This window comes from Astyanax mexicanus, chromosome 25 (assembly GCF_023375975.1).
Source record: "Astyanax mexicanus isolate ESR-SI-001 chromosome 25, AstMex3_surface, whole genome shotgun sequence".
Taxonomy (NCBI): domain Eukaryota; kingdom Metazoa; phylum Chordata; class Actinopteri; order Characiformes; family Acestrorhamphidae; genus Astyanax; species Astyanax mexicanus.
Window position 1 is genome coordinate 15,656,291 of NC_064432.1, and position 24,509 is coordinate 15,680,799.

At 39.5% G+C, this 24,509-nt stretch overlaps 1 protein-coding gene across 24 annotated transcripts in view; it reads left to right on the forward strand.

Moving 5' to 3' along the window:
- LOC103042950 (neurexin-1a) overlaps window positions 1-24,509 on the forward strand; it is a 562,201-nt gene that overhangs the window by 527,635 nt on the left and 10,057 nt on the right. For 14 of the 24 annotated variants that reach the window (XM_049472543.1, XM_049472551.1, XM_049472544.1 and 11 more), the window contains one exon: window positions 12,131-12,218. In XM_049472543.1, coding sequence (XP_049328500.1) covers window positions 12,131-12,218 — 88 coding nt within the window. The remainder of the gene's footprint in view (window positions 1-12,130; window positions 12,219-24,509) is intronic. The other 10 variants (XM_049472550.1, XM_022681831.2, XM_049472552.1 and 7 more) reach the window with 1 other exon arrangement.

Here is a 24,509-nt window from a genome sequence, read left to right on the forward strand (position 1 = left end):
GTTTTAAATTATGATCTAAATTAATTATAGTCTAGTCAATAGACGAGGCTGTTATTAAGAGCATGAGCAGGACTGCTTTGTCCATGTAATGAATTAGCATACAGATGCCAGTAGAATAATATGGGTGCTGTCATACCTGCACCAGCAGAGGTTCTCTACAGTGTAGCTTGGGTGGTTTCCCAGGCCTTCCACTGGAGTAACTGTACATCATAGCTGGGTGGTTTCTAAGGTCCACCAATGACGTTATTGTGCATCTTGGCTTAGGTGTTTTCCTTGGCCTGCCAATGGAATTGTAAGTGTGACTTGCATCCTTACTTACTTTTGCAGTGATAAAACCGGTTGCCTCAAGCTTCCGTTTGTTAGCAACAGTCTCCATTCTTGGGTGAGGCCTTCCTTTAATAGCAGAAGCTACCGGGGCTGACAGACCTTCCCTACAGGGTGTGAGAGCCTTCATTTCCCTTTGGGTCTGGGAGTCTTGTTAGAGGCTCAGTGTGCATTGACAGTAGGCTGCTCGAAGATGTATGGCTCTCACCCACTCAGCCTCAGGTTCAGTAGCAGCTGCTCACTTTTAAATAAACTCCAACCTCCCGCTCCCTCCAGGAAAGTCGCCTAAAACCTAATAACTGAAAACAGCTGTCCTCCCCGACCTTCCCCCTCTCTCTGTTTGTTAACACTGGCTATGGAGGAAATCGCATGTGTTTAAACACAGTATTATCGCGATTCTATTTATCTCGAGTTCAGTTTGCTTTTTTTTTTATCTGAAGACGGTCAAAGCTGGCGAAGTTGAGTTTTAGGATGCTGTCCATGTGCTGAAGATCTGAATTTAAAGTATCCTTCAGCATTGACCTAGTTGGACTGGACCCTCTGGAGCTTCGCTGCTTTCAGCAGTGTAGGATGAGGCTTTACACCACCGCCTGACTGAAACTCGTCCGGAGCTTATTTTGGTTCATTATATTTATTGACGGGTGAAATCTCTAGTTCTGTACAAGATTTCTGTTGTCTTTTGAAAGATTTCTTTAGTTCAGTAAAAGATTTTCAAAAGGTTCTGAGGGAGATTTCTGTAGTTCTACAGAACATTACTGTACTTCTAGTTCTAGGGACGAACTAGTTGTATTTATCTCTGGAATATTTATCAATTGGTTTCTTTAGTTGTATGGAAAATACACATTCTAAAGCCCGACTCTATGTACAGTAAGCTCGAATATAGTTTCCACGTTACGCTAGTAGCACGACTTCAGCTTTGGTTACATGGCGCAATGCTTGGATGAGTCTAGCCATGGCACGCGAGGGGCTACCAGAGCCGAGGGCCTTAGACAGCTCTGTTCGTGCTACTGCTAACAACAGGCTCTCGTGCTGCAGCTAAAGCCCGCACTGTTCTATTTTTGCGAGGCTTAGATCAAGTTTTTTTACGCTGTTTTTGTAGCAACTTAAGTCAGACATTGAAAAGCGCAGACACTTGCACCTGCATACGTTAGTGTGTAAGTGAAGGCGAGGGGGAGAACAGGCTTGTGATGTGAAGGCGCAGAACCTTCAGATGCCTCCGACGTCCTCCTGACTTTCAGCCTTATTTCCAGAGAGCTGTGCAGTATGCCAGGAAGCATTCATCACATTAGACTGGAGAGTAAACAAGAGGGAGTGTGTGTGTGTGTGTGTGTGTGTGTGTGAGAGAGAGAGAGTGTGTAGAGGTAGGTGAGAAACACTGCTCTCCTCTGGGACACTCAGACAGGTCACCACTCACAAGCTGAAACTCCCAGCATGCCACCTTCACCAAGCGCTACAGGGAGCTGGGGAAGAAAAACGCCAGCGGTTCACTTCCCGACAGAACCCTTTTTTTTTCTTTTTTTTTACACAGGAACTGCACCCAGCATTCTAAGTGACACCTCCATGCTCCGCCCACCAACGTGTTCAGCTGTTGCAGTGTTCAGTGCTCTTTGTTTTTTAGGGCATGTACAGGTGGTGAGTATGAAACGTGTAGCATAGAGTTTAAAGTTTTAAAGTTGAATATACTCAATTATCCACAGTACATACTCAGAACTCAATACACAGAAGCATGGTAGAAGGTAGAATGTTTTAAAGAACCCATAGCAGGGAGAAACTTATGATTTTTATGCGTGACTTCTTAGTAAATAATAAAGTGTTAATTTTTTTTACAGTATGTTCACTTGGAATATATTTGAATTCCCCCTCTTAAACCTTGTTTATTAAGTGTTCTTCTCCCTATGCCACTATATATAAATATAAATACATGTTAGTATGGAGTGTGTACAGTAGTATACTCCTAAATGTAAGGCAATTTCCTGATGGACATCATTATTCCACGATACAATATAAAAAGGCAGGAGCTACTCGTGTTTGAAACAATAAAAGACGGAAAAAAAGAAAAATTAAGGATACTTAATTAAGTAGGTTATAACACATTTATAAGCTTTGAATTTTAAAAGCAGTTTATTAATAAAGCAGTGTATTTACAGAGCGTATGGCAAAAGCTGCTTTATAAATACTGTCATGATATAATGCTTATTAATGTGTTATTTAGGTAGCCTTCAAATGAAGTGCAACCAATGGACGTCAATGTAAAAAGTCATTTTGAAGCTTTTATACAAAATTTGTTTAAAATATGAACGACTGTGTAAAAAAGAAATGAACAACAACTGAAGGTTCAAGGCAATCCAAGCTTATTTGAGGATGGAAGCCACTTTAAAACTAGAGGCATCAGAAGAAAACAATGGAAACAATCCTAAAAAAAATAATCAAACAGGGTGTTTCTCCAGACATGTGAAACACAGTCCCGTTCCAGTCCCCGATTATCCATCTCTGCCGATCGAAGAGCGGCACGACAGGGCTGTTAGCGCCGATGATGGCTGACCCTGAACCCGGAAATCCATGTGTTCATATCACGCCCTTCGCAGCTCAATCAGAATCAAGGTTAGCATCATTCAGCTGCCGGGCATTCAAACTTTTATTTTCAATTTGTCAGGGCCAGCCTTAGAAGATTTATGGCGGCAGCGTCTGGTGCCCGTGCCCTTTTGCGCAGATGGCTTTTAGGAATTGATTTTCTCCGAGCAATTAGTCATTTTAAGGGGCTAAACTGTTATCCTTTCCCAATGTGGCCACCCTGGGCGACAGAAAACAGTTCGCACTTTGAAAGCCGAACCTTGAGATCGCGGAACCTTGAGATCGTTCCCTTGAACCTACCTCTTTCTTTTCCATTATTCACCTTGAAATCAGAGCGATTCGGAGCTCTCGTGACCTGACGACTCTGCTAAGTACATCAAATGAGACGGTAATTCACCATTGTGGCACAGAACTTTGAGTCTCGGAATGCGTGATGCATTGCATCTATTTCGGCTCCTAGTCGCGGCAGATTAATGAGCGCTATCGGGCCAGTCTGCCAGCATGCCGGCGGTTCTTTAAGAAGTTCTCAGATTAATGAGGCCAGTCCTGCTCCAGGCCTCGCTTCAGAACTCTACCTAATGTCTGCTAAAATGCAAACTTTGCTTTTGCTCTGTGTCACAACTCAAGATATTTCTTAGTTTTCGGAAGACTGTCAGCACGTGAGTTGTCAGGGTCTTGTTGTGTTTCTTACAATTGATGACCTCTAGAAGGATGATGATGTTCAAATGTATTTAGCAAACTATATAGCTAAATTAATATAAAGTCATTTACACTGCAACAGGTTCCTATTTCCTATTGACTTGAGAGAACTGTGAGAGAACACACACCTGGAGCAGTGGGCAACCTCTTCAGCAACTGGAAATTACAAGGGGATTAGATGCCTTGCTCAACATAAATGTTAAGAGTGTTGATGACCTGATGGTTGAGGTCCTGGCTTACTGCTGGTCCAGGGGATAGAACCAGCAACCTTCCGTCTCCAAGTTTTTTTTTTTTTTTTTCTGGTGTTTTTAGCATTAGTTCACCCAAATGTTGCTACTAAATTATTTAACTAATTTAATATAAAGACATTTACAATGCAATTTCCTCATGACTAGGAGCTGTGATCATACACACCCCCAGAGAGAGAATGATGATGGTCTGCCTCCTGCTGGTCCAGGGGATCAAACAAACAACCTTCCAACCCTGTTTCTCTTAAGTTTAGACCTCGCCTCTCTCAGAGATTGTTCTTTTTGAATGTCAGATATACTATGATCCCACTAGAGAGGGTTGAGGGCTTTTCTCTAGGGCCCAAAAGTTCCAGCATCCAGATCTGGATATTGAACCCATTCTGTGATCCATAATCCTAAATTGTAGTTTATCCTCGTGCTTCAATGAGCTACAGATAATCAAACAAAATTTTCACTACCCTCTCTTCTATTAAGGAACTATCCAGTATGTGTCTGATATCACCCGGCTGTAGAAGCAGCTTGTCATGGACATGAAGATATCTATCGTAGCATGCTGAAAATTGTAGATGTTATTGAACGTTGTTGGGTCAAGGTTGCTCCCCGATTGGGCCGTGCTCAGCCGCATAAGCATGTTTATGTTGTAGTTATTGGCGCTTTATAACTCTGGCCCACGCTTATGAAATATGGATGAGGTTGGAGGGTCAGCGCTTTGATGAGCCAGGTCAAAGACAATGATTCGGGTCGTGCAAAGCTGTCAGGGAACATCATTAAAATGGAGGGTTGGAGTCGAGTAAGCATTCTTGACTTACTGAGAGATGTGTGAGACTAGCAGAACGATAGTCATGAAGAACTGAGAAGAAGCCACTTGGGGATTTTTTTGTGCAATAAAACACAGAAGAGTAAAAGAGTTTTAAGGACCTGAACAACTTGCTGGATATTTTATGGCCTTTGCTGATTTTGCTTTTTTCTCCACAACTTTTCATTAACCATTTAATGCTGCTCTTCGATTAGCTCTGCTAGGCTCTTATTACCCTGGTCCTAAATGAATAAGAGTCTGCACCCAGAGCTTTTTTGTTCTCTGGCTCATAATCGCTGGTTTGCTTTCAAACACAAGAACTTGCAAAGAACTTGTTTGCAGATTTTCTGCTTTTTATTTATTTATTTTTGGCTACAAGCTCAAATACAAGTAAAATGGGCGAGGGACAAAACCTTTGGGATGCATTATGTTTTATCAAGTACAACCTACGAAGGCATCGTTGAGTTAATGTACTACAAACCAGAATAAATATTTTAGTCAATTTTAAATGACTTTACTGCATCTAAATTGAAAGTGACGCCTGATAGCAGCCAGTACAATTATTGTATGTATCACAATTAGCATTTTTCCACACTGAGACACTGAGGCTACACAAGCTGGAGGTAATTAATGCCTGAAATACTGGAAAAAAATGCATTGAAAACCCAGACTAACCTCCAGCTTGACATAATTGCACTGATTGTAACTTTGGAAAACAACATTTGGGCTGTTATTAGCGTTTTGTTGAGGTTTAGATCCGGCCTGTAGCTTTGCTTTCAGACTTTCAGACAGACATTGCCTTGTTCCCAAAAGCAAATAAGCCCAAGGCAAATCCATTCATCCATTCACTGAAAAATGCTGAGAGCTTACTTTTCCCTAGCATTTATTACAGCTTACCAGAGTCCGGCCACATTCACTACGGTGCTTAATTAGCTTAGCTTTTAATCTTATCCGTTTACTACTGCTATTTATTTGCTATAATGAGATAAATAAGTCATTAGATGTCCATGAAATAAAAAGCTTTCTCTGTGGAGGCTTTTAGAGACATTAAAAGTTTTGGACCACTATTATATAGAAAACCCCTTTAACCCCAGTACTTGTTGAGGTGGAACATCAGCTTGTTTAAAAGCTGAGTGCATCCAGCAATAAAGACAGCACTGGACTTATTTTATATAGTTTTTTTTTTTAAACAAATGCTAACATAGGGAAAGATTTGGTGTAGAAGATGTCTATCAGAAAAAAAATGGCTTTTTGAATGAGGCACAATATAGGGCATCCAATCAGAAAGAGCTCATTTTCATATCCCAATCTCGAAGGCATTTAAAAGTTACATTTCTAAAACCACACATTCCAGAACTTGAGCGTGCCATTGATGATGATGATCTTTTAAAATGAAGAAAGCAAAATAAAGCAGTACATTTAAATATATCAGCTTTAAAAGCACTTAAAGGGTTAATTCTAGGGGATAAACAGAGATTTAAAGAAATATATCATTTTGTATTAGACCTTTTTAAACAAAAATAAATAATATGCCATTAAATAAATATATGCCATCTATAACCGTACGTCCAAGAAACCTTTTTCTGCCTTTATTTTTAATAGCCAGTGTGATTTCAGTAATGCGCGCGGCCACACCCTTTCTTCTTCCAAAGCAGAAAGGCAAAAAAAGGGAGATAAGAAGTGGGAAAAACAGGATGAATAGATGGAAGGAGAGAGGGAGGGAGAGCGTGAGAGGGAAGGATGTGGTGAGAAGAGCCGTATCGATCCAGCGCCTCTGTCTTTGGGCACAGTGCAGCGGGATCTCCCGCCAGGAAAAACAAATCACATCGGCAAAGTGATGGATGTGGCGCTCCAGGATCCGCTGCCTCTGCCATCTGGACGGCCGACACTGTACATCAGCCTCATGCACAGCAAATTAAATTTACATCCACTGCAGCCTCCTCCTCCTCCGGCAGCTCCGAGAACAGAGACACACACACACACAAATAGACCCTCCACACACTCACAAACACACACTCTCCGCCACTGCTCATCACAGGCTCTCCATTTCACTGTGGAAAAGGAGGAGCTTATTAAATACAATGTGTAACTCAGCACTGAGAATCAACAGGGCGGAGCTTAATGACGGTACAATGTTTTAAAGGGCCCATAGCATGTAAAACCACAGTTTTATTCCCAATTGCACGCTTATTACTGTTTATTACTAATTACTAATTCATGTAATTCATGTAAACTAAACTGAACAAACACATCTGTCCTCAACATTAACAGTATTTACACTGACATGTAGCCCACGAGTTGCTGTGTACAGACAATTCTAGCCAGAAGCCACCGGCCCCCATCAATTCCATCGACTGTTCTGTCCACTCTGGGTGGTAATGGCTTCTATTACTTTCTATTACTCTGCACACACGTGATTCACACCACACAGCTTCAAAAATTAAATGGACCTTATATTAGGCTGCATTTTTTTAGTACTCCAACTCAAATAATGTACAGCATCTTGCCATGAGCACGTTGGCCAATCTTTAACCTCATTCATTCATGGGAATGTACACAACTTGTATGTATTTTATATATTTGTCTTTAAAATTAGCTTTTTTTTTTACCTGAAGCAGTTTACTTAAGATGAGCCTATAAATGTAGACAATCCTGCTGATGCTACTCAAACACACCCCATAAGACAAAATACACAGGCTATATCTAAGCTTTGTTCATCTATTTATTGATAACGCATCCTGAATACAGGCGCTAGACCATGATGAGAGTAGAGGCAGAGCACTGGTAGATCCTCGCTGGTATAAAACACTAACATATAAAATACACTCATTTCCCTCATTTCCCTCGTTAGCTTTTCCCATCCAGCTCTGCCTCCTGAGGGTTCAGCTCTATTTCCAGAGCTTTAAGTCTATTCTCTGAGTACAGCCACTTATTAGGCTGGAAGGTGAAGTGGAATACAGCTCTGTTTAATGCCCCCGGGCTGTGCTACCTCAATAACGTTACCCTTGGACATTCCGTTCCCCTCCAACAAGAATAGTAAAATTAGGTTAGCATTTAGCATGATGAGCTGAACGCGGTAAAATAAGCTTTGTTAAGAAAATATCTACAGCATCCCGCTGGATAGCTATAGGAGCTGTGTGTAATGTACACAGGCCAGCAGTGATTACACTGTGTTTCTGTTGGGTTGAGTCTTTATTTACGGGCTTCAAATGTAATATTTTTTACCATCTTAACTTTTCAAATGAAAAAAATCAATAAATAAATTGGTGGTCATTTTACATTACATTACATTACATTTGGCAGACGCTTTTGTCCAAAGCGACTTACAATATTGAAGTGCAAATAATAGAAGAGGTTAAGTACAAAAATAATAGAAGTTAAAAATAAAACATCTATAGATAGGGCCTTAAGGATGTCAGAGGGAAATAATGGGATAGAGGAGTAGAGAAGAGGAAGAAGGAGATGAGGTTAGAATTAGTTAGTTTGTTAGAGGTGTTAGGAGAGTAAGTGCTCTTTGAAGAGCTCTGTCTTCAGGAGTTTCTTAAAGATAGCGAGAGATTCTCCTGATCTGGTCGTGGAAGGTAGTTTGTTCCACCATTGTGGAACTCTGTATGAGAACAGTCTGGATTGCTCTGTGTGAATGTGTGTTTGGCAAAGCGAGGCGACGTTCATTGGAGGAGCGCAGCGGCCGGGAGGTAGCGTAAGTCTTCAGGAGCGAGTGCAGGTAGGAAGGAGCTGTTCTGTCATCACCTTGTAGGCGATTGTAAGCACTTTGAATTTGATGCGAGCAGCAACCGGTAGCCAGTGGAGCTCAATGAGCAGCGGAGTGACATGTGCCCGTTTTGGTTGGTTGAAGACCAAACGTGCTGCTGCATTCTGAATCATCTGTAGGTTCCAGTTATTTATTATAGCTAGATCTGAGCTTATATAGAATCACAGTTTTAATATATATTTTCCAAGTAGCGTAATGCCTAATTCTGTTTTTGTTCTTTTTATTTTTTTAACATTTTCGTATTTTATTTGAATATCTAATATTTTAAATATTAGAATCATAATGATAGGCTCCATGTGGTCCAGCAGACTAAGGCAGACTATGCAATCTTAGTCATGCTGCTTCGCCATCAGCAGCCGGAGTCCGAGAGAGAGCACAGTCTGCCATGCTCTCATGCCTCTGGGTTGGTAGATGGCGTTGGTAGATCTCTGGTGTTGGAGGCGGCATGTGCTTGTCTTTACCCTGCTGGTGTTGAGAAATTGCTAGTGATAGGAGAAGTGTAAATGAGTGGGCGGGGTAATCGGCCTAGTATATATATATGAATTTAAAACCTAGGGATATAATAGTTGTCCTAATTAAAGTGTCATCCATTGGCTGTAGTATGTAAAAAAAAAAAAAAAAAACTGGACATTTTTCATTTCGTTCATTGATTATTCATTGCTGGGTAATTTCTTTTTTTTTTTTTTTTATCACTGTGTTCCGGAACTGTAATCTGCTGAAATTCATTTGCAGTAGAGCGGTGTCCTCACAGCTGCTCCTCTACATTACACAGACCCCGGGCGCTGGGTTAATTGGCGGTGCCGTAGTTAGAACCGGTTACTGATGGATCTTTTGAATGTGAATTACGCAGGGTGGGATGACAGAAGAACACTTTGACCTGCAGACAAAAAAAGGAGAGACATCATTAGTGGAACTGCGGTGGTCACAGGTTCTTATTGAGGAAATATAAGCTTCACCTAATCAGCCTTTAATGAATCCGGTGTCCATACATAATGTCCATACTGCAGTACAGGTCCAGGCTCAGAGCCGGCTCCTGCTGCAGGTTCTGCTTCTGTATGCTGAGGCGTTCTCTGGAACAGTGTGTGATGTAAAGCTTTAGTGTTAGATCTTTACAGCAGATTTGTCTCACAGATCCCTAATAAGCCTACTGTGGCTACAGCACAGCCTTTCAGCCTGCTAGAGCCGGAATTACACCATGCGATAGCGTTACTGATCACACATATAGGAGCTGTGGACTGATGCAGATATCTGATGATGTATGTGTACTTCTTAAATGTTGTATTAACTGTATATGATGATACAGCATCAAAAACATTCATAAAACATGAAGTGTATTAGCATTACAGTGAATAAAAAAATGTAATAAAGTGAATACGATGCAGTGCTATTGCAGTAGACGTCAGTTTTTATTTTGCAATATCATTTTTATCTGATACTAATATGATTTTAATTATTGTGCTTGCTTGTGCTTGTCACATAGTCATGTCTAGACTGGTCTAGCCTGTTAAGCACTGTTTTCAGGTCTGAAAAATAATAATTATGTTTTGTAATCAGCACTGGATTATTGTATAGTGTTCTTGTATTATTTTTTTGCTTTTTGTCCTTTCAGCACAGTATAAAAACATTTAAAATCTTCATACTGGCCGGTCTTACAGAATATTACATAAAAATACAATTAAAAAAGCTATTTTAAGGTTGGGTTGTTAGCTTGATGCTATATTTCACAACATAATACACATTAAAAAAAAGGGAGAGGAATTAAAACAGCATAATAACTAAAGTAAAGAAGAAATAAAATATTCAGAAAGCCAATATTACAGGTAAAACTAGACATATGTCAAAGCCCAACTTCACAACTCTTCATTTTAACACTCTGGAAGCGATCCCCAACCCAAAGTCATAGTAGGTGCTTTATCACATGTGGCAGTTCTCTGGCATGCTTGATTTGACTCTGCATCTGTTCTGCTGCGCCTGATGTTGTGACGTTTCCTCTAAAAGCTTCCCTCTCCTCCTTCTGAAGTACTACAGCACACTGTAGCTGCCTGTATCTCACATCAGAATTCCATTTACTGAACACACAGTCCCAAATAAGACCAAATTAACACTTCATACAAGATGGATCGACACTTTGGTATCCTCTGATTAACTCACACATAGCAAACCCACCAGTGTTAAATTAGCACCACTGGTGCGGTCTGTGGACGGGGTAACTGTACAGTGCAGGGAGGGCACCACCATCACTTTAACAATGCTGGTGTTAAATTAGTGTCACTAAATTTGCTGTGAGTGTGAAAGACTGGCTAGATTTAATGAAGTGAGAAATGAAGCACAGAATGAAGCACTTTACTCTAATGTACCACAATGATAAGCTGCTTTAAAACGTGCAACTACTAAAATCCAAACAAAACAGCTTTTAGGATTTAATACTATTTAAAATTAATTAAAAAGTCGGCAAGCGGGAGCAAATCTGATGAAATCTGAGCAAAAATACCTTCATTTGTCTCCAGATGTCTCCCAAATGTAGTGCAAAAAACAGCAGAGGGAATTAACACAATATGTTAGAAATTAAAAGTCTATTTGAAGTCCAATTTTGCATTGAGAGCTATTTCTTGTAGTATTTGTTTTGTTTGAAATGTTAGTTTGTGAGAATATTAAAGGAATTACAAACCTAATGTAGAATATGTAAATATTAATATTAGTTATTATAATTGCATTATTGGTTGCGTGTACTTTTTGTCATTTTATTATTACAACAAAGGTAGATTTAGTCTCCAAGTGGTATTTAGCATTTAAAAAGTCATATACTGAAACACTCAAATCTCAAAATTGAGGAGATTCCACTTTGACTTTACTATTTAGAGAATGACTAAAGATTTGCCTACAGCTAAAATTATTCGATATGTTATTATTCTGAATTCAGATGAATATGTATAACATAAAACAGACCACTTTATTATGAACAGTGACGTATTTGTAAGAAGAAGACAATAAAATAGGCTATTTTTTTTTAATAAAATGGTCAGAAAAGGGGAAAAAATAATGAAAAGCCATGAAAATGTGTGTTTTTGTGTCCTTTTGCCAAATGTTTAATTTAGTTCTGTTTTAGTTTCAGTCAAAAAAATAATCATTTTGGTTTCTCCCTATTACTAAATTAGCTATCTCCCTATTTTCTAGTTAGCTATCTTGTTTATTGCTGAACAAGTTAGAAAAGTGCCACCAATCGAAAAAAGTGCCAATTATCTATGTTCAACTGTGACGAGCATACACTGTTTTTTCTGGTCTTTGTTGGTTTTACTGTTTCTTTCCAGCAAATTTGCTTTGCTAACTTACGGCTTAGTTAGCAACTCAGCTAACCAGTTCTCTGAACTTTCTTTCTTTGTTATAATCTGTTGTACAGCACTGTGTACTGTAGAAAGAGTTCAGTGGCATTTTCTGCTATAATCAGTGTGGCCATTTCTGTATTTTTACTGTATACAGTAGCCTGCTTAAGCTTGTTAGCTTGCTTACTGCTCAGTGTAAGGTTTCTTTTTCTTGTATATGAGAAATGCCTCACCCTCATTTCTATAAAAAAGAGGAATAAATTATTTCCCACTGCTGTTTTAAAAATGAGCAATTCAATATGACATGATTATATGTCTTTTTAAACCCTGAACATGCTCATGAACTCAACCCCTCTGTTCTTTGTTCCTCTCTTCTTCTCCTCCTCCTCCTCGCCCCCAGACGACAGACGACCTGTTGGTGGCGTCTGCAGAGTGTCCGAGCGACGACGAGGACATCGACCCGTGTGAGCCGAGCTCAGGTGGGTTAGGTTAGTCATCTCTTTTATTACTCCTTCTCTGGTTGTGTCAGTGTCTCTCTGTGTCTCGGCGCCCTGGTGAACTGTGTGTCCACCGTCTTGTTACTGTCATCGTTTTAATTGCTTTATTCCTTGTTAAATGTAAAAATATGCAAATATATCTAAGGCGAAGAGAAAAAAAGGGGATTTTTTTAATACAGTACAGAACATAAAAATGACTGAATCTCAGTGTGCTAATATCACTTAAAGGTGTCACAGAATCCCCTTTATTGAGTATTTCTGTTGTTCTGTGTTCTATGGACAGTATAAATAGCAAGCATGTGACTTGCAAAGTACTTACCACTCTGTTGTTTTGCCTCAGAAACAAACTCGCTGTTTATTCATTTATGTGCGGCCTGTGGAGTAAAAAAATGATAAGCTCTGCTTTTATTGGCTGGACTGCATTGCTGGGATGGCACGCACACAAAGCCACTGGTTATTTTTAAGCCTGTAGCAAGAAAAAAAAAATATATATATATTTTTTTGTAATAATTTCTCTTACCAGATGGTGGTGCTGACCTCTCTTGGTCTTCTTGATGTTTTCTCAGTACAGTGTGTTTGTAGCTAGTTAAGAGTATTGGAGCATGGTCTGGTTTGGTTAGCTTTTTAAATAGCTTTCAGCTAGTTCTTGTTTTTATGAAAGGCTTCTGAGCTCTGCTTTATTAGATTACTTCTGATTTATGACTGTTGTTGTAATAGTTAACATTATTAGCATTATTCTCCAACATCAGCTCTCAGTACTTTCATGATGTAAGTACTAATTCCCATCAGGAATTAAAAAAAAAAAAACTGTACTGTAGGTTACTTATGGAATATGGCACTACTGCATCGCCAACACCAGTATGTGTTGGTCTGCATCATCATCTTTGGAACGTTATTGGCGGGATCATGTAAATTTTGCCCGAATACAACAATGCTGTTTTATTATTAGCTGTTGGGAAGCTACATATCTCAATTTATTAACTGGTGTGCTGCAAGTTTCTTCCAAATTATATATAAGGAAACCGTTGTATTCAGCCTCACAGTGCCTTTGCTAGTAAATAGAGTAAATATACGACATGAGTAAATACAGTTAGAGTTAAACCATGGAGCCTCTAAGCCTAAAAGAGCTGACGGTCATGCTCCTTCGCCATCAGCAGCTGGAGCCTGAGAGAGCACAATTAGCCATTCTCTACCAGTGTGATTCTGGCTAAAACAGGTTTCTGTTGGCTAATGAACCAGAGCTGAGGATTCAATGCTTTCCTCTGAATGTCTAGTAATGCAGCGTTGGCGGCACTTTTAAAATCAGTGGTTTATTTCTAGTTATATCAGAAGAATATAGTTGGTATAGTTTCAAATAGTGCTGTCAAACCTTAATATGTTACGCATGTGATTTATTCCATTTCAGCTGTTGAGTTCAGATAGTAGATTAGCTTTTTATTTTTGCTAAATTGTTGATTGAATCTTAATGTTACTATTTTGTTATCGAGAATAATCACGGAATGTGGTTGTAATTAATTAGCTGACTCAGTTTTGTACATTGATTCTGTTTTTTACATTTGCATCATTTACATCCACAAATAAAACCTTCTCACAGCACAGTTCCCCCTCCCCGCATCCTGTAGGCGGGGTTCATTATAGCAAAGCTCGTGTTTACTGCTAAATAGTGTAGTAAATGTAGCATACATACAGTAGCAGCTCTATGTTTTTTTAGGGGGCTTCTTCTTCAGGATATGCCTCTAATAAGACTGTTTGAGGGTGTTATTAGAGCTGCTTTGCTGTATTGTTGTTTCATGTCTGAGTGTGAGAGCGTGTGAGACAGGATCTTAACCCAGATAGGAGGCGTCAGGATGGGGGAACGGGGGAAGCTGGGCCATTTGAACGGCTCCTCTCTGCACCTCTCCTCACTCCGCCTCAGCGATGTGACATGCAGCAGGTCCCCGCTCTCATTAATTAAGCTCGGCGGCAGCCAGGGGAGCGAGAATTGTGTTGTCTTGCGAGCGCCTCTGTTTACGGGCGCTGATTACACATGACACGCTCCTAGTGCGCCGACTACGTCAAGTGCCTTCTCTGAGGAAAACAAACACTGTTTTTCTAGCGTGCTGAGTGTTCGACTTCCTGCGCCGCACGGAGAACAACACAATATCCTAATTAAGAGGACGGGCAATCGTACCTAGACAATCCTACCCAGGGATGAGTAAGTGTTTTGACCTGGAAATTATTTAGTGCAGAAAACAGTTCATTTTACTATACCTGCGTTTAATTAGACGAGCATGTGAACGTACCAAACGATGGCTGCGGTAGTAAATATTTTTCGTTCTGTTTTCAGGCAGGAGAACGTTCGCAATGCACATCACGTCAGCCTCCAGCACTTCTCCGTTACTTGTTTTCCTAAAGCGCTCCGTCAGAACAGGAACACTCGAATGTCAGTGGAAATAGAGATAGTAAAGCAATTGGAGGAAAAAAAACACAAACTGCTCCCATTTTGTGGTTTCAATAAGCCAGAAATCTGTCATTTCTCCGCAAGCACTGTCACTGCCATTCTTCCAGAGCGAGGGCAATTTCCTCCGGAAAAAGAGACGCTGTTGTCTGAGGTGTTCAGGTGATTGTAGGAAACAGTGATGGGATTTAATAATAATCAGTATATATTGAACATTTCATCTTTTAAAGATTTCAAAAGATTATGGAGATTATTTTTGCACCAAATGTAAGCATGGTGTACAACAATTGATAGTATAAGAATTTGTGTTTTTGTGTTTTTGTTGTAAGATCATTTTAGGTCACTGATATAATGCTAATATAATGGCATAATAATGCAATTGTGTCTTGCTGCGCTGCTCTTAAAAGGTCTACCTTATTTTTGTTGTTTATTTCTGAAACTAAACTGTTGTTAGGGTTATCATGGTAAAACCTTGTGCCTCTTGAGGTAGTCGATTGTGGATTTAGTGAGTTTGTTTAGTGGTATTATCTTGCTGTTGAAGCTGATTTTAGATTTTTTTTATAGTATTTAACTAGTTAATGTCCCCACTTCCACTGGTTACAGCACAAGTTGACAAAAACATGATCCATCCACCCCCATGTTTAACAGTTTGAGATATGGTGTTTTCATTAAACTCTGAAACTATGTTGTTCCTGGTTGTCATACTGATTGCTTGACTTGCTGCAGGGCCTTGCTGTTGATAGGCTGTAAAGGATAACACAAGAAATATGACAGAAACCTTGATTTACCTTGATTTACCTAATAAAGAATGTTTTCATAAACCTTAAAACCTAACAATGGACTTTTATTTTAAAGGGTTATTTTAAATCTAGAAGATCCAGGATTAAAATAACATCATTCTAAGTTAAAGAAATTCCTGTAAATCCAAATATATACTTCGTTTAGTATGTGGTGTTAATCTCCCCTCTCTGACTGTACACCACCTGAATGAAAGTATGCCTGCTGGCACCTTAAGAGAAAAGGATTACAGTCAAGGCCTCGTGGCTCATAAGTGGAACGAACAATTAAGTCCAAAGTCTTACCGGCTTTTACGCTTCCTATCGATCGGAACATAAGCAATAAGCCGCTGCACCAAATTAATGTCCGCCCCATGGTAATCCAACATCTGTCCATCCACAGCCAACCTGTGTCTGGGGTGCAAGCTGAGAAGATAAGGAGGTGTATCTGTCCCTTGTCCCTGAGCCTGACAGATGGAGATCAGCTTTCTGGAGGGAAACCACCACCAGGCTTTAGACTTTTTTAGCTATTACATTTTTTTTCACCCGTGCAGCAGATGAGCATTGTTTACTTTCGACAGTAAACAAAGGACAGTAGCAAGTTGTTGCAGCAAGCGTATAGCGCAAGGTCAAAGGAGGGCAATGCGGAATGCTTAAACACTGTAGCCTTTCCCTCAGCAAAAAAAACGCAAAAAAAAAAAAACGATTCTGCTGGGCTGCCTGGGAGATTCGACACCAGCTGCCATGGGCTCTGGGGGTGACAGTTGTCTAACAGCGTATACTGATCAATATCTACATTCAGTGCCATTTCCATGGCTGGCGGAGCAGCGGATTGCATTTTCCTGATATCTCACCCCACGCATGAAGGGCTGGATGTACTGCCGCTGAGAAGGCGTCTTGGGTTACCCCTTAGTCTCATCATCCTGTTCAAGCCTGAGGAAGAACATCTCTCTTTGTGCAGGAACGGAAAAAGAATGGCCTTTACTGAAATTCTCAGCAGTCCTAGAGTCCCAGAGAATTGCCCAAAATTGCCCAGGCTCCTGGGGGATTCCAATCAAGTGCGTGTCCCACTTTCTACACACTCTTTAGTGCTCAAATTGTCACTTCGATAAATACCTCTTTCCACCCCGAAATTGCTCAGTCCCCAGCCACCCGCAAGATAAAGCAGGTTGTGTGCCTTATTCTTGGGTGGATACATGCATACCCTTGGCAGTGTTTTGAACAGAGTGACAGTAAGATCATCACGCACGTCATGACGTCTCGCTTGATGCTCAAGGTCAGTCTGGCAGGCTTTAGATCATACATGAGGCAGCACTATCAGCGATCGAGTGATATCGATCCCCAGCCTTATTTGTCGCCTTTATTTCTTTTACTGCCGGAAAACGCTGGGCTCTGGTGGCGGCGCTGGCCAAAGCTAATCTTCCAGCAGGACCCAGATTAGATCACACTGCAGCAAACTGAACCTCTCAGCTGGTGAAACCACAGAACAGGGAATGCAGGCTCTGCCTCGCCAGCACGACTGAGGATAAGAACAGGGGAATAGATGAGATAAAGATGCGTTTTAAATCCCGGGTCACCACTATTGAAATATACCACAATATACTGGAATATGTCCCGGAAAGATTAATGCGCTATTGTGCTATGAGCTACACAGTGGGACTGCAGAGTGCACAATACCTGGTCCTGTCAAGCTCTAGTCCTGATTAGCATTTTGTGTTTTCTTGGCCTAGCCTAGATAACCACATGCCTATGGGGGCCTTTTATCCTTCCTGTCCTTCTGTGCTGCTTTAATGTGTGGTGTTAATGAAACCTATAAATATTGCATTCGAAGTACATTGCATGGCCGAGCTCAGCACAAGAACGTAATTAGAGGGAAAAAGGCACACATTGAAAACAGGTGCATTAGTGCAGTCTGGGCGTCCATGCTTTAAACTACCTGGCACTGAACCATTTCTTTCCAACACCAATATCCACATCCAGAAACGCTTTCTTTTCTACCAGACTTTAAAAATACACAATAGTCATATACCTGAAAGTCTGCTTTAATTTTATGACCAGGGTCCTTTAATTATTTTTCTTGGGTGCGTGCACCTATTAGAGTTTGGTCATTTTTCATGCTCAAACACATCAGATTTAATTACCTGTTACATTGGAATAACCATGTAAGAATATGGTTGTTGAATAGCCATGTTGTTGGCTTATTGTCTTCCCTGTGACAGACTAGGGTTCGTTCCCCTGGCTTGGGAAACATACTATATTCAACTGTAAGGTTAGAGATATACTTGCTATTAATTATTTGTTCATGTATTTGTGTATGCATTATGATAGATACCTCAGGTATACAGCATCCCATTGATGTGTTGGTTGTGCACATCCTCACCATGCAATGTGAGGCGTCTGCGTCTTGCAGCTTTGGCAGTCTAGTAACACAGATAGCACATAGGCAAGTATGTGAACCGATAAGTTAACAACGAGCCTGTTGTCCATGCAAACAAATGACCAGACAGCAATTGTATTTTAAGCCTAGGACTTCTGGACAAGACTCCTAACTTGACATGATTCTACCTGTTCAACTTGATGCAAAGTTCCTGTAAGTCACGCTGGCTAGGATTCAGTTGGGCAAAACGATTGCCAGGCTGAGCCGGACACAAGCCTTGCAGAACCACAATTAGTAAACAAAAATGGCCTTCACCATGAGCAGACGTTGAGGAGACTTGCTCCTAATAACTACTGTCAAGCTGTTAATGGCAATACTACTCTTACTCCTTGTGTTTCTGCCATTGTTATTGTCAGTCTGACTTGCATACCTGCTGGGAAATGGTAAGAAACTGTCTTCAGCCAATGGCTGCCTTAAAGCTATGATAGCTGTTCATGATGATGGCAGACTTTATGACAGTGCCTCATGCTATTACATAAAATGGTGGTGCCTTGGTTGTACTCTCTCTATCTAAATGAGAAAATGGCATTCTTTCCCAACATCGCCATTGGTGTGATGCTGAGTGGAACAGGAATCTGTTGGAGCTCGGGATGGGCAGCTGCCTATTAATACTGCATTAGTGGCAAGAGACAATAGCGGACTTCACATGTATTTTAGGACGCGTATGGTATCCTTCCCCCTGCTTGTGTAGGGATTATTGCAGAAGATTGGGATTAGGTTGGTCAATTGGCACTTCTAAACTGTGGAAAACAGAAATGAAAGTCATGAAATCTCCTCAAATTGTTGCAGATGATCGCTCCTCCTGCTTCAGTACCTGGAACTGCCAAGCTGACAGGAAGTGTGCACTCACTACATGACAGATCCTGATGTTTTTGGAGGTCACATGTAGCACGGTGTAAAACCGGCATGCCCAGCGCTGGTGGCAGTGAAGGCTTGTTTGGTGCTCAGAGCAGCTCTGTCAGAACCTTGTCCAGAATTGCTTTTATGCTGTCACACGGAACAAACAAAACGTGAACAAACGCCGTCGGTCCTGTGCAGCCCAAAACTACATAAAGGGAGCTCTGATCCGTGAAATGCGTGTTATGGCCCAAGCTGGGGACATGAATAGAATAATAGTAATAAAACACTGAACTTTACCTTGCAGCAAAGCTCTTGTTTTCTGAACAGGGGGCAAGCGTTCCTCTACAACCCTGGCGACCAGCATTGATCTTCTGATAAAGGCTAACGGCTACTTCTACTGGCTTCTAACGGCTACAAAAAAAAACTATAGTCTTTGAGGACCTATTGCCACTTCCAAATTCTTATTAGAAGCAATGGAGTAATGCATACACCGCCACTCCATCTGTCTTATACTGTATATGCTGTACTATATGTAAAGCGACCTATTATCCACTTTGACAGCAACGTCTTATAAAGTCCCATTTGACTGATTCTTTCTTAATGAGCTCTTTTACAACAGCTGGTAGCAGAGAGGTTAATGTCACGTTTAAGCCGGACACATATACCAACGGCTTTGTGTAGAGTCAGCAAGTGTCTGCAGTTAGCGCTGCCTGTTTTATGGGCCAATAAAAAGCGCAAGCTTCTACAAACACAGCGCATCGCTCCATCTAGACCTTGCGACGGTGAAACGTGGGCAGAAACTGTAATGAAATCCTTAAGCCGCGACTCCTTCTTCTGTCTGCTCAGCAACCTCGCCATGCTGACCTGTTCCCAAACATATAAACACTCTGTGATAAGCTTTCCCTAATTACACACACTAGCACGGTGTGTTGACCATGGGTTTGGACACACATGACCAAACTTTCTCCAGCTGTGAGTGAGGTGATGAGAGAGGGATTACTGTAATATTTCAGTAGTTTAAGTACTCAGAGCTTAATTACTACTAATATTTAAAGAGGTTTGTACACTTGACCCATGAGTTGTCACTGTTAGCTTTTAATTTTTTTTTTTCTAATAATGGTATTTTTCATTTCCCTGTTGGGTTCGTGCTGTAATCTTAAAAATAGGATTTTAATGGTTTAACAGGTGATTCTAGACATACTTTATGGTTTTCTAATAGCATTCTGAAGTTTAATAAAAAAAACATCTGGATTTTACTCCTTCCTTATTCTAATTTCTTTGGGGTATGTTTATATGCTCGGCTATTTAAGGGCTGATAACTGAATGTAGTTCTGAATCTACTGTTGAATCAACTTTTTCTCTTTATTTAAAAAAAAATGTAAATCATAGTTTTTTTCGTGGGCATGATAATTAGTGGAGTTATGTATTATAACTAAGTTTTGGGAGTGATCCACGCCCTCACTCCTCCCACTTCCTTCCCTATTTAAACCGTCACTTCCTGCTCATTGAACAAACCTCGCACCCACCTCCTCCCTATCTTCCTCCTTCTTTAATTTTATTCTCTTCTCGTGTTTCTCTTCGTGTGAGGGGGGGCTTCGGCTTCACGCTTTACAGCGAAGCTGCCCCGAACTCCACCCCAATACTCTGAGTTCGCTCCCCCTCTTTTCTTCTTCTCTGCCCAGTCAAGGGCGTGGGTCAATACTAGCAAAACTAGTGTTACATTAAAATCAAATAAAAAATGTGGGTTAAAAAAAAAACTGTCAATATTTCAGAAGTAGAGGCATATCCATGAAATCTCTGGGACATGGAATTGTGGAAGTCTGCAAAAGATTAAAAATACTTCTAAAATCATTACTTCTAAAAAAGTTAATGATTCAAAAAGCAAATTTCTTTAAACATGTGTAAACATTCCTTCTGGCTGCTTAATTGAACATCCCCCCCTTTCTAAGTAAGAGAGTGAGCGAGAACTGGGAACCTTCCTCTAGGCGTGTCTATGTGTTAGCATCCTCCATATGCTGACTTGGATGTTGGATAGTGCTCAAAGGAAGCGTCATCTCAAGGACTGTGAGCTAATTAGTGATTGGAGTGAATACCCCGGTGCATTGTAGCTGGGAGTGATGCAGCTCTAGAAGCGATGACCCGTTCACACGCTGATCCACTCTAGAGGCTACAGATTACAGCCAACTCAGTTCTTCTGTGAAATGCTAACTGCTTTTTTTGCTAAATGAATATGGGAGGTATTGCAGATACTTTGAAGAAAGCTAGTATTCCTAAGCTGTGTTTTTTTCAAATTACGACATGCCTTTGACAAAAAATAACCTCATGCCTATGACAAAAAAGACTGTTAGCATAGTGCTAATAGTGCTAGCCACTGTGCCATTAATTCTTTGGAGGTTTTTAGCAGAAAGTATAGTAGTAAACCATCACTGCAACTCCTCAGCAGACTCTACAAGCTAAATTAGTCCATGAAGAAGATCCTAAGCAAAGACATTACCATATTAACAGAGAGCGTACTTATATAGTAAGCTGACACAAAGCTCCGGGACTTTTTGGACGTTTTTAGATAAATAATGATCTGCAATGAACGCTGAAAAGCAAAGCAGACTTAATCGACTGTGCTTCTTTTTACTGGAAGCAAATTGAAGATTGCCAAAGGGAGCAATTTAATGTATCCATATCGTTGATGGTGGAGAAGCATGACATGAATATATAATGTTGCCTATTACAGAAGCTTTATAATGATGCATCAGCAGAGACTGAGTGTGCTATGTGACAAAATTCAAAATGTACAAGTGCTGTCTTTATAATTGATGTAGTTGTGGCTAGCAGACACTGGACATCAGTTGGGCATCAGTGTGTCAAGGTGTCAGACAGACATTGCCTTTTATTTGAAAATATATATTATCAGGTTAATAGAAATCTCAGAACTGACTATTATTATGCATTTTTATACATCTAGATGCATGTGGGCATGTGTAGTACACTTTTTGTATTTAATTTTTAATTTCACATCATGGAAGTCACAGGGATCGATGTTTATCTCCATATCGTAACTAAATTTTCTTATTTTGTGACATTTGGAAGACACTGGATCTTAAAACTAACCCAATATAACCATTATTTGCCACACAAATGCCACACACTGCCACACAAATGACACATCTGTGTGCCATATCAATCAATCAATCAATCAATCAATCAATCAATCAATCAACCTTTATTTTAACTCGGATATACATTGAGGGCAGCCCTCATTTTCAATGTAGCCGAGCATTTACAGAAACAGGAATTGACAGAGAAAATAAAAAGTAAATTTAATTATTGTAAAATATCAGTAAATAAAATATAAAAATAGATTAAAAAATAAATAAATAAATAAATAAATAAATAAATAATAATAATAATAATAGTAATAATAATAATTATAATAATAATAATAATAATAACAACAATAATAATAATAATAATAATAATAATAATAATAATAATAATTGTTATTATTATTATTATTTTTATTATTATTATTATAAAATACAAATAAAAATAAAAAAATAAAATAAAATTAATGATTATAATTAAGTATGGTTTAACTGACAAAAAGTTAAAATAAAAAAAGTAAGACTAATACAACAAAAATGGGTTAAAATTAGCTAAAACTAACTTGTAAATAAATGAACTAACAAAAATAAAAGCAATAATAATAATAAAAATAGTAATAACAATAAAAGAAAATCAAGATAAGATAAAAAGCAAAAATACAAAACTTTTAAAATAATAAAAATAATAATAATATAATAACTATAATAATAATAATAAAATAATAAATACAATGAAAATAAAATAAGGAAACAAAATTTAAAAAAAGGAAATAATAAAACTAAAAGAAGAACTAAAATAAAAGTTAAGGATTAATAAGATTAAGTAAAACAGGAACAGGCTGTGGGATGCTAAATTTGTCTGCTGTCTGAACATTTCTTGATCACCCAACATTCAGCCAATATCAGTTAACATTGGTGGCCATCTGGCTGGTTTTTCATTCGCAGTTTTAATCAGGATCAGTGTTAACATTAACAGGCACTGTGTTCAGAACCTTTCATGCATGCTAAAGAAATATACTGTGTTTTGCGTTCTTCCTAGCAGGTAGCGTCAGGCTAGAAGTTTCTGCACTCCACAGCGTTACTAATGGCGTTTAATGGTGCACTGAATCTGGCAACATGCTGGCAAATTATGAGAAATAACAATGGGGGAAAGCCTCGCTAATGTTTTCAAATGGATCCCCCACTGCCCTGTTTCTGTTCCACTTTCTGCTTGTGCTCCTTCTTTGCATTACATACATACACGTATTTCCTGTTCAATGTTTTACCCAATTAAGCAGCAGTAGCGTAAACAGTCCTCACCATGTACAGTACAACTGAGTGCAATACATGTCATTATGTTTTTTTTTTACTGCAGAGCTTTAATTAGACTGTATATTTATGCACAAACCAAAAAACTAAAATCTGTCCTCAACCCAAACCTCACAGACTTTTAAAAAAGGAGGTCTAATTTTCCGGCTTTAAATAACTGTGATTCAGACTGGGATCTGCTGGCCATATGGTGGAAGATTTTTTTCCTTCCAAAATATTTCACTAAAGGTCAGATGTGAGACTAACATTTTTACTTCTGCATCTCAGTTGCTGTGCTCTGTGTTTTAGTACATATTAAAGTGAGCCTGAAACCATTTGTAAATGAGCTTCAGTTAAAGTTGTTTAAATATTGTGTATGATTGCGTAGTCTGTGCTCACTTTTCCTCAATTTGTTTACCATTTATTCCCATCTGTAGGTTAGAATTTGCTTTAGCACATGGGCATAGGACTACTTATTCACAATCTCCTTACCATGGAGGGCTGAGGTGCTGACTTTTCTTTAAAAAAAAAAAGGCAGTTAGACCGTTGCACCGCTACATACCTGTGAAAAGTAAATTTACTCAATGTTTCTTGAACTTGCAGATTAAAAGGAATGAATAGTAAAAACACTATACAATCGATTTCAGTTGGGGCTCATTTATTCAAGTTATTGAGGCTCAATTGAATAGCTGTATCCCAAAGCCTTGGCTGCTTTTCTCTATTGCTGCATCCTGAAGTGAAGAAGATTTGCAGCTGACATTCTGAGCAAGTAAAAAATGCGACCATATCCTTAATGGCCCTTGGTTAATAATGGAAACAAGCCTCCAGAGTAGAGATTGTATTAAAATGTTGAGTCTTTAAAGTAGTAAAGTAAAAAGCACAAGTTTGGAACAACATTTGCAAGAGGGGGGGACCCTTATGGTGTTGGGTTTTGTTGTGCCGGTGTTCTCAACAGTGTGGTTTCTATTGTTGTTCTTTATCAACCAAATCACATACATCTGAGTTCAGATTCAGAGAAAAGCAGGTTTATTTCGGTTCAATCATCCTCAGCCGGCTGTCAGAGTCAAACTCCTTGGCCAACTTTGGACCAGGCTTTTATACAGCTCACACATAAGCAACAAATGGTTTTGCCCAGATGGTTTCTCACTCACATACAGGAAACGCATACACTTTTGAGGTCGTAATTAGTCTTCTTCCACCCAGGATGTGCCTGGTGCCCCAGCACTAATCTGCTATTTACTGAGGACTAAAATTCAGTCCTATCTCCCATTTTCTACTAGATATTTAATATGGATAAATCAATAAAAAAAAACTTCCAGCAAAGGTGACTTCATGAATAAGCCTTGTTAAATTAATCTATGAGTTCATGAAACCAAACTCAAATGTTAGGAGAAGTTAGGAGAACTT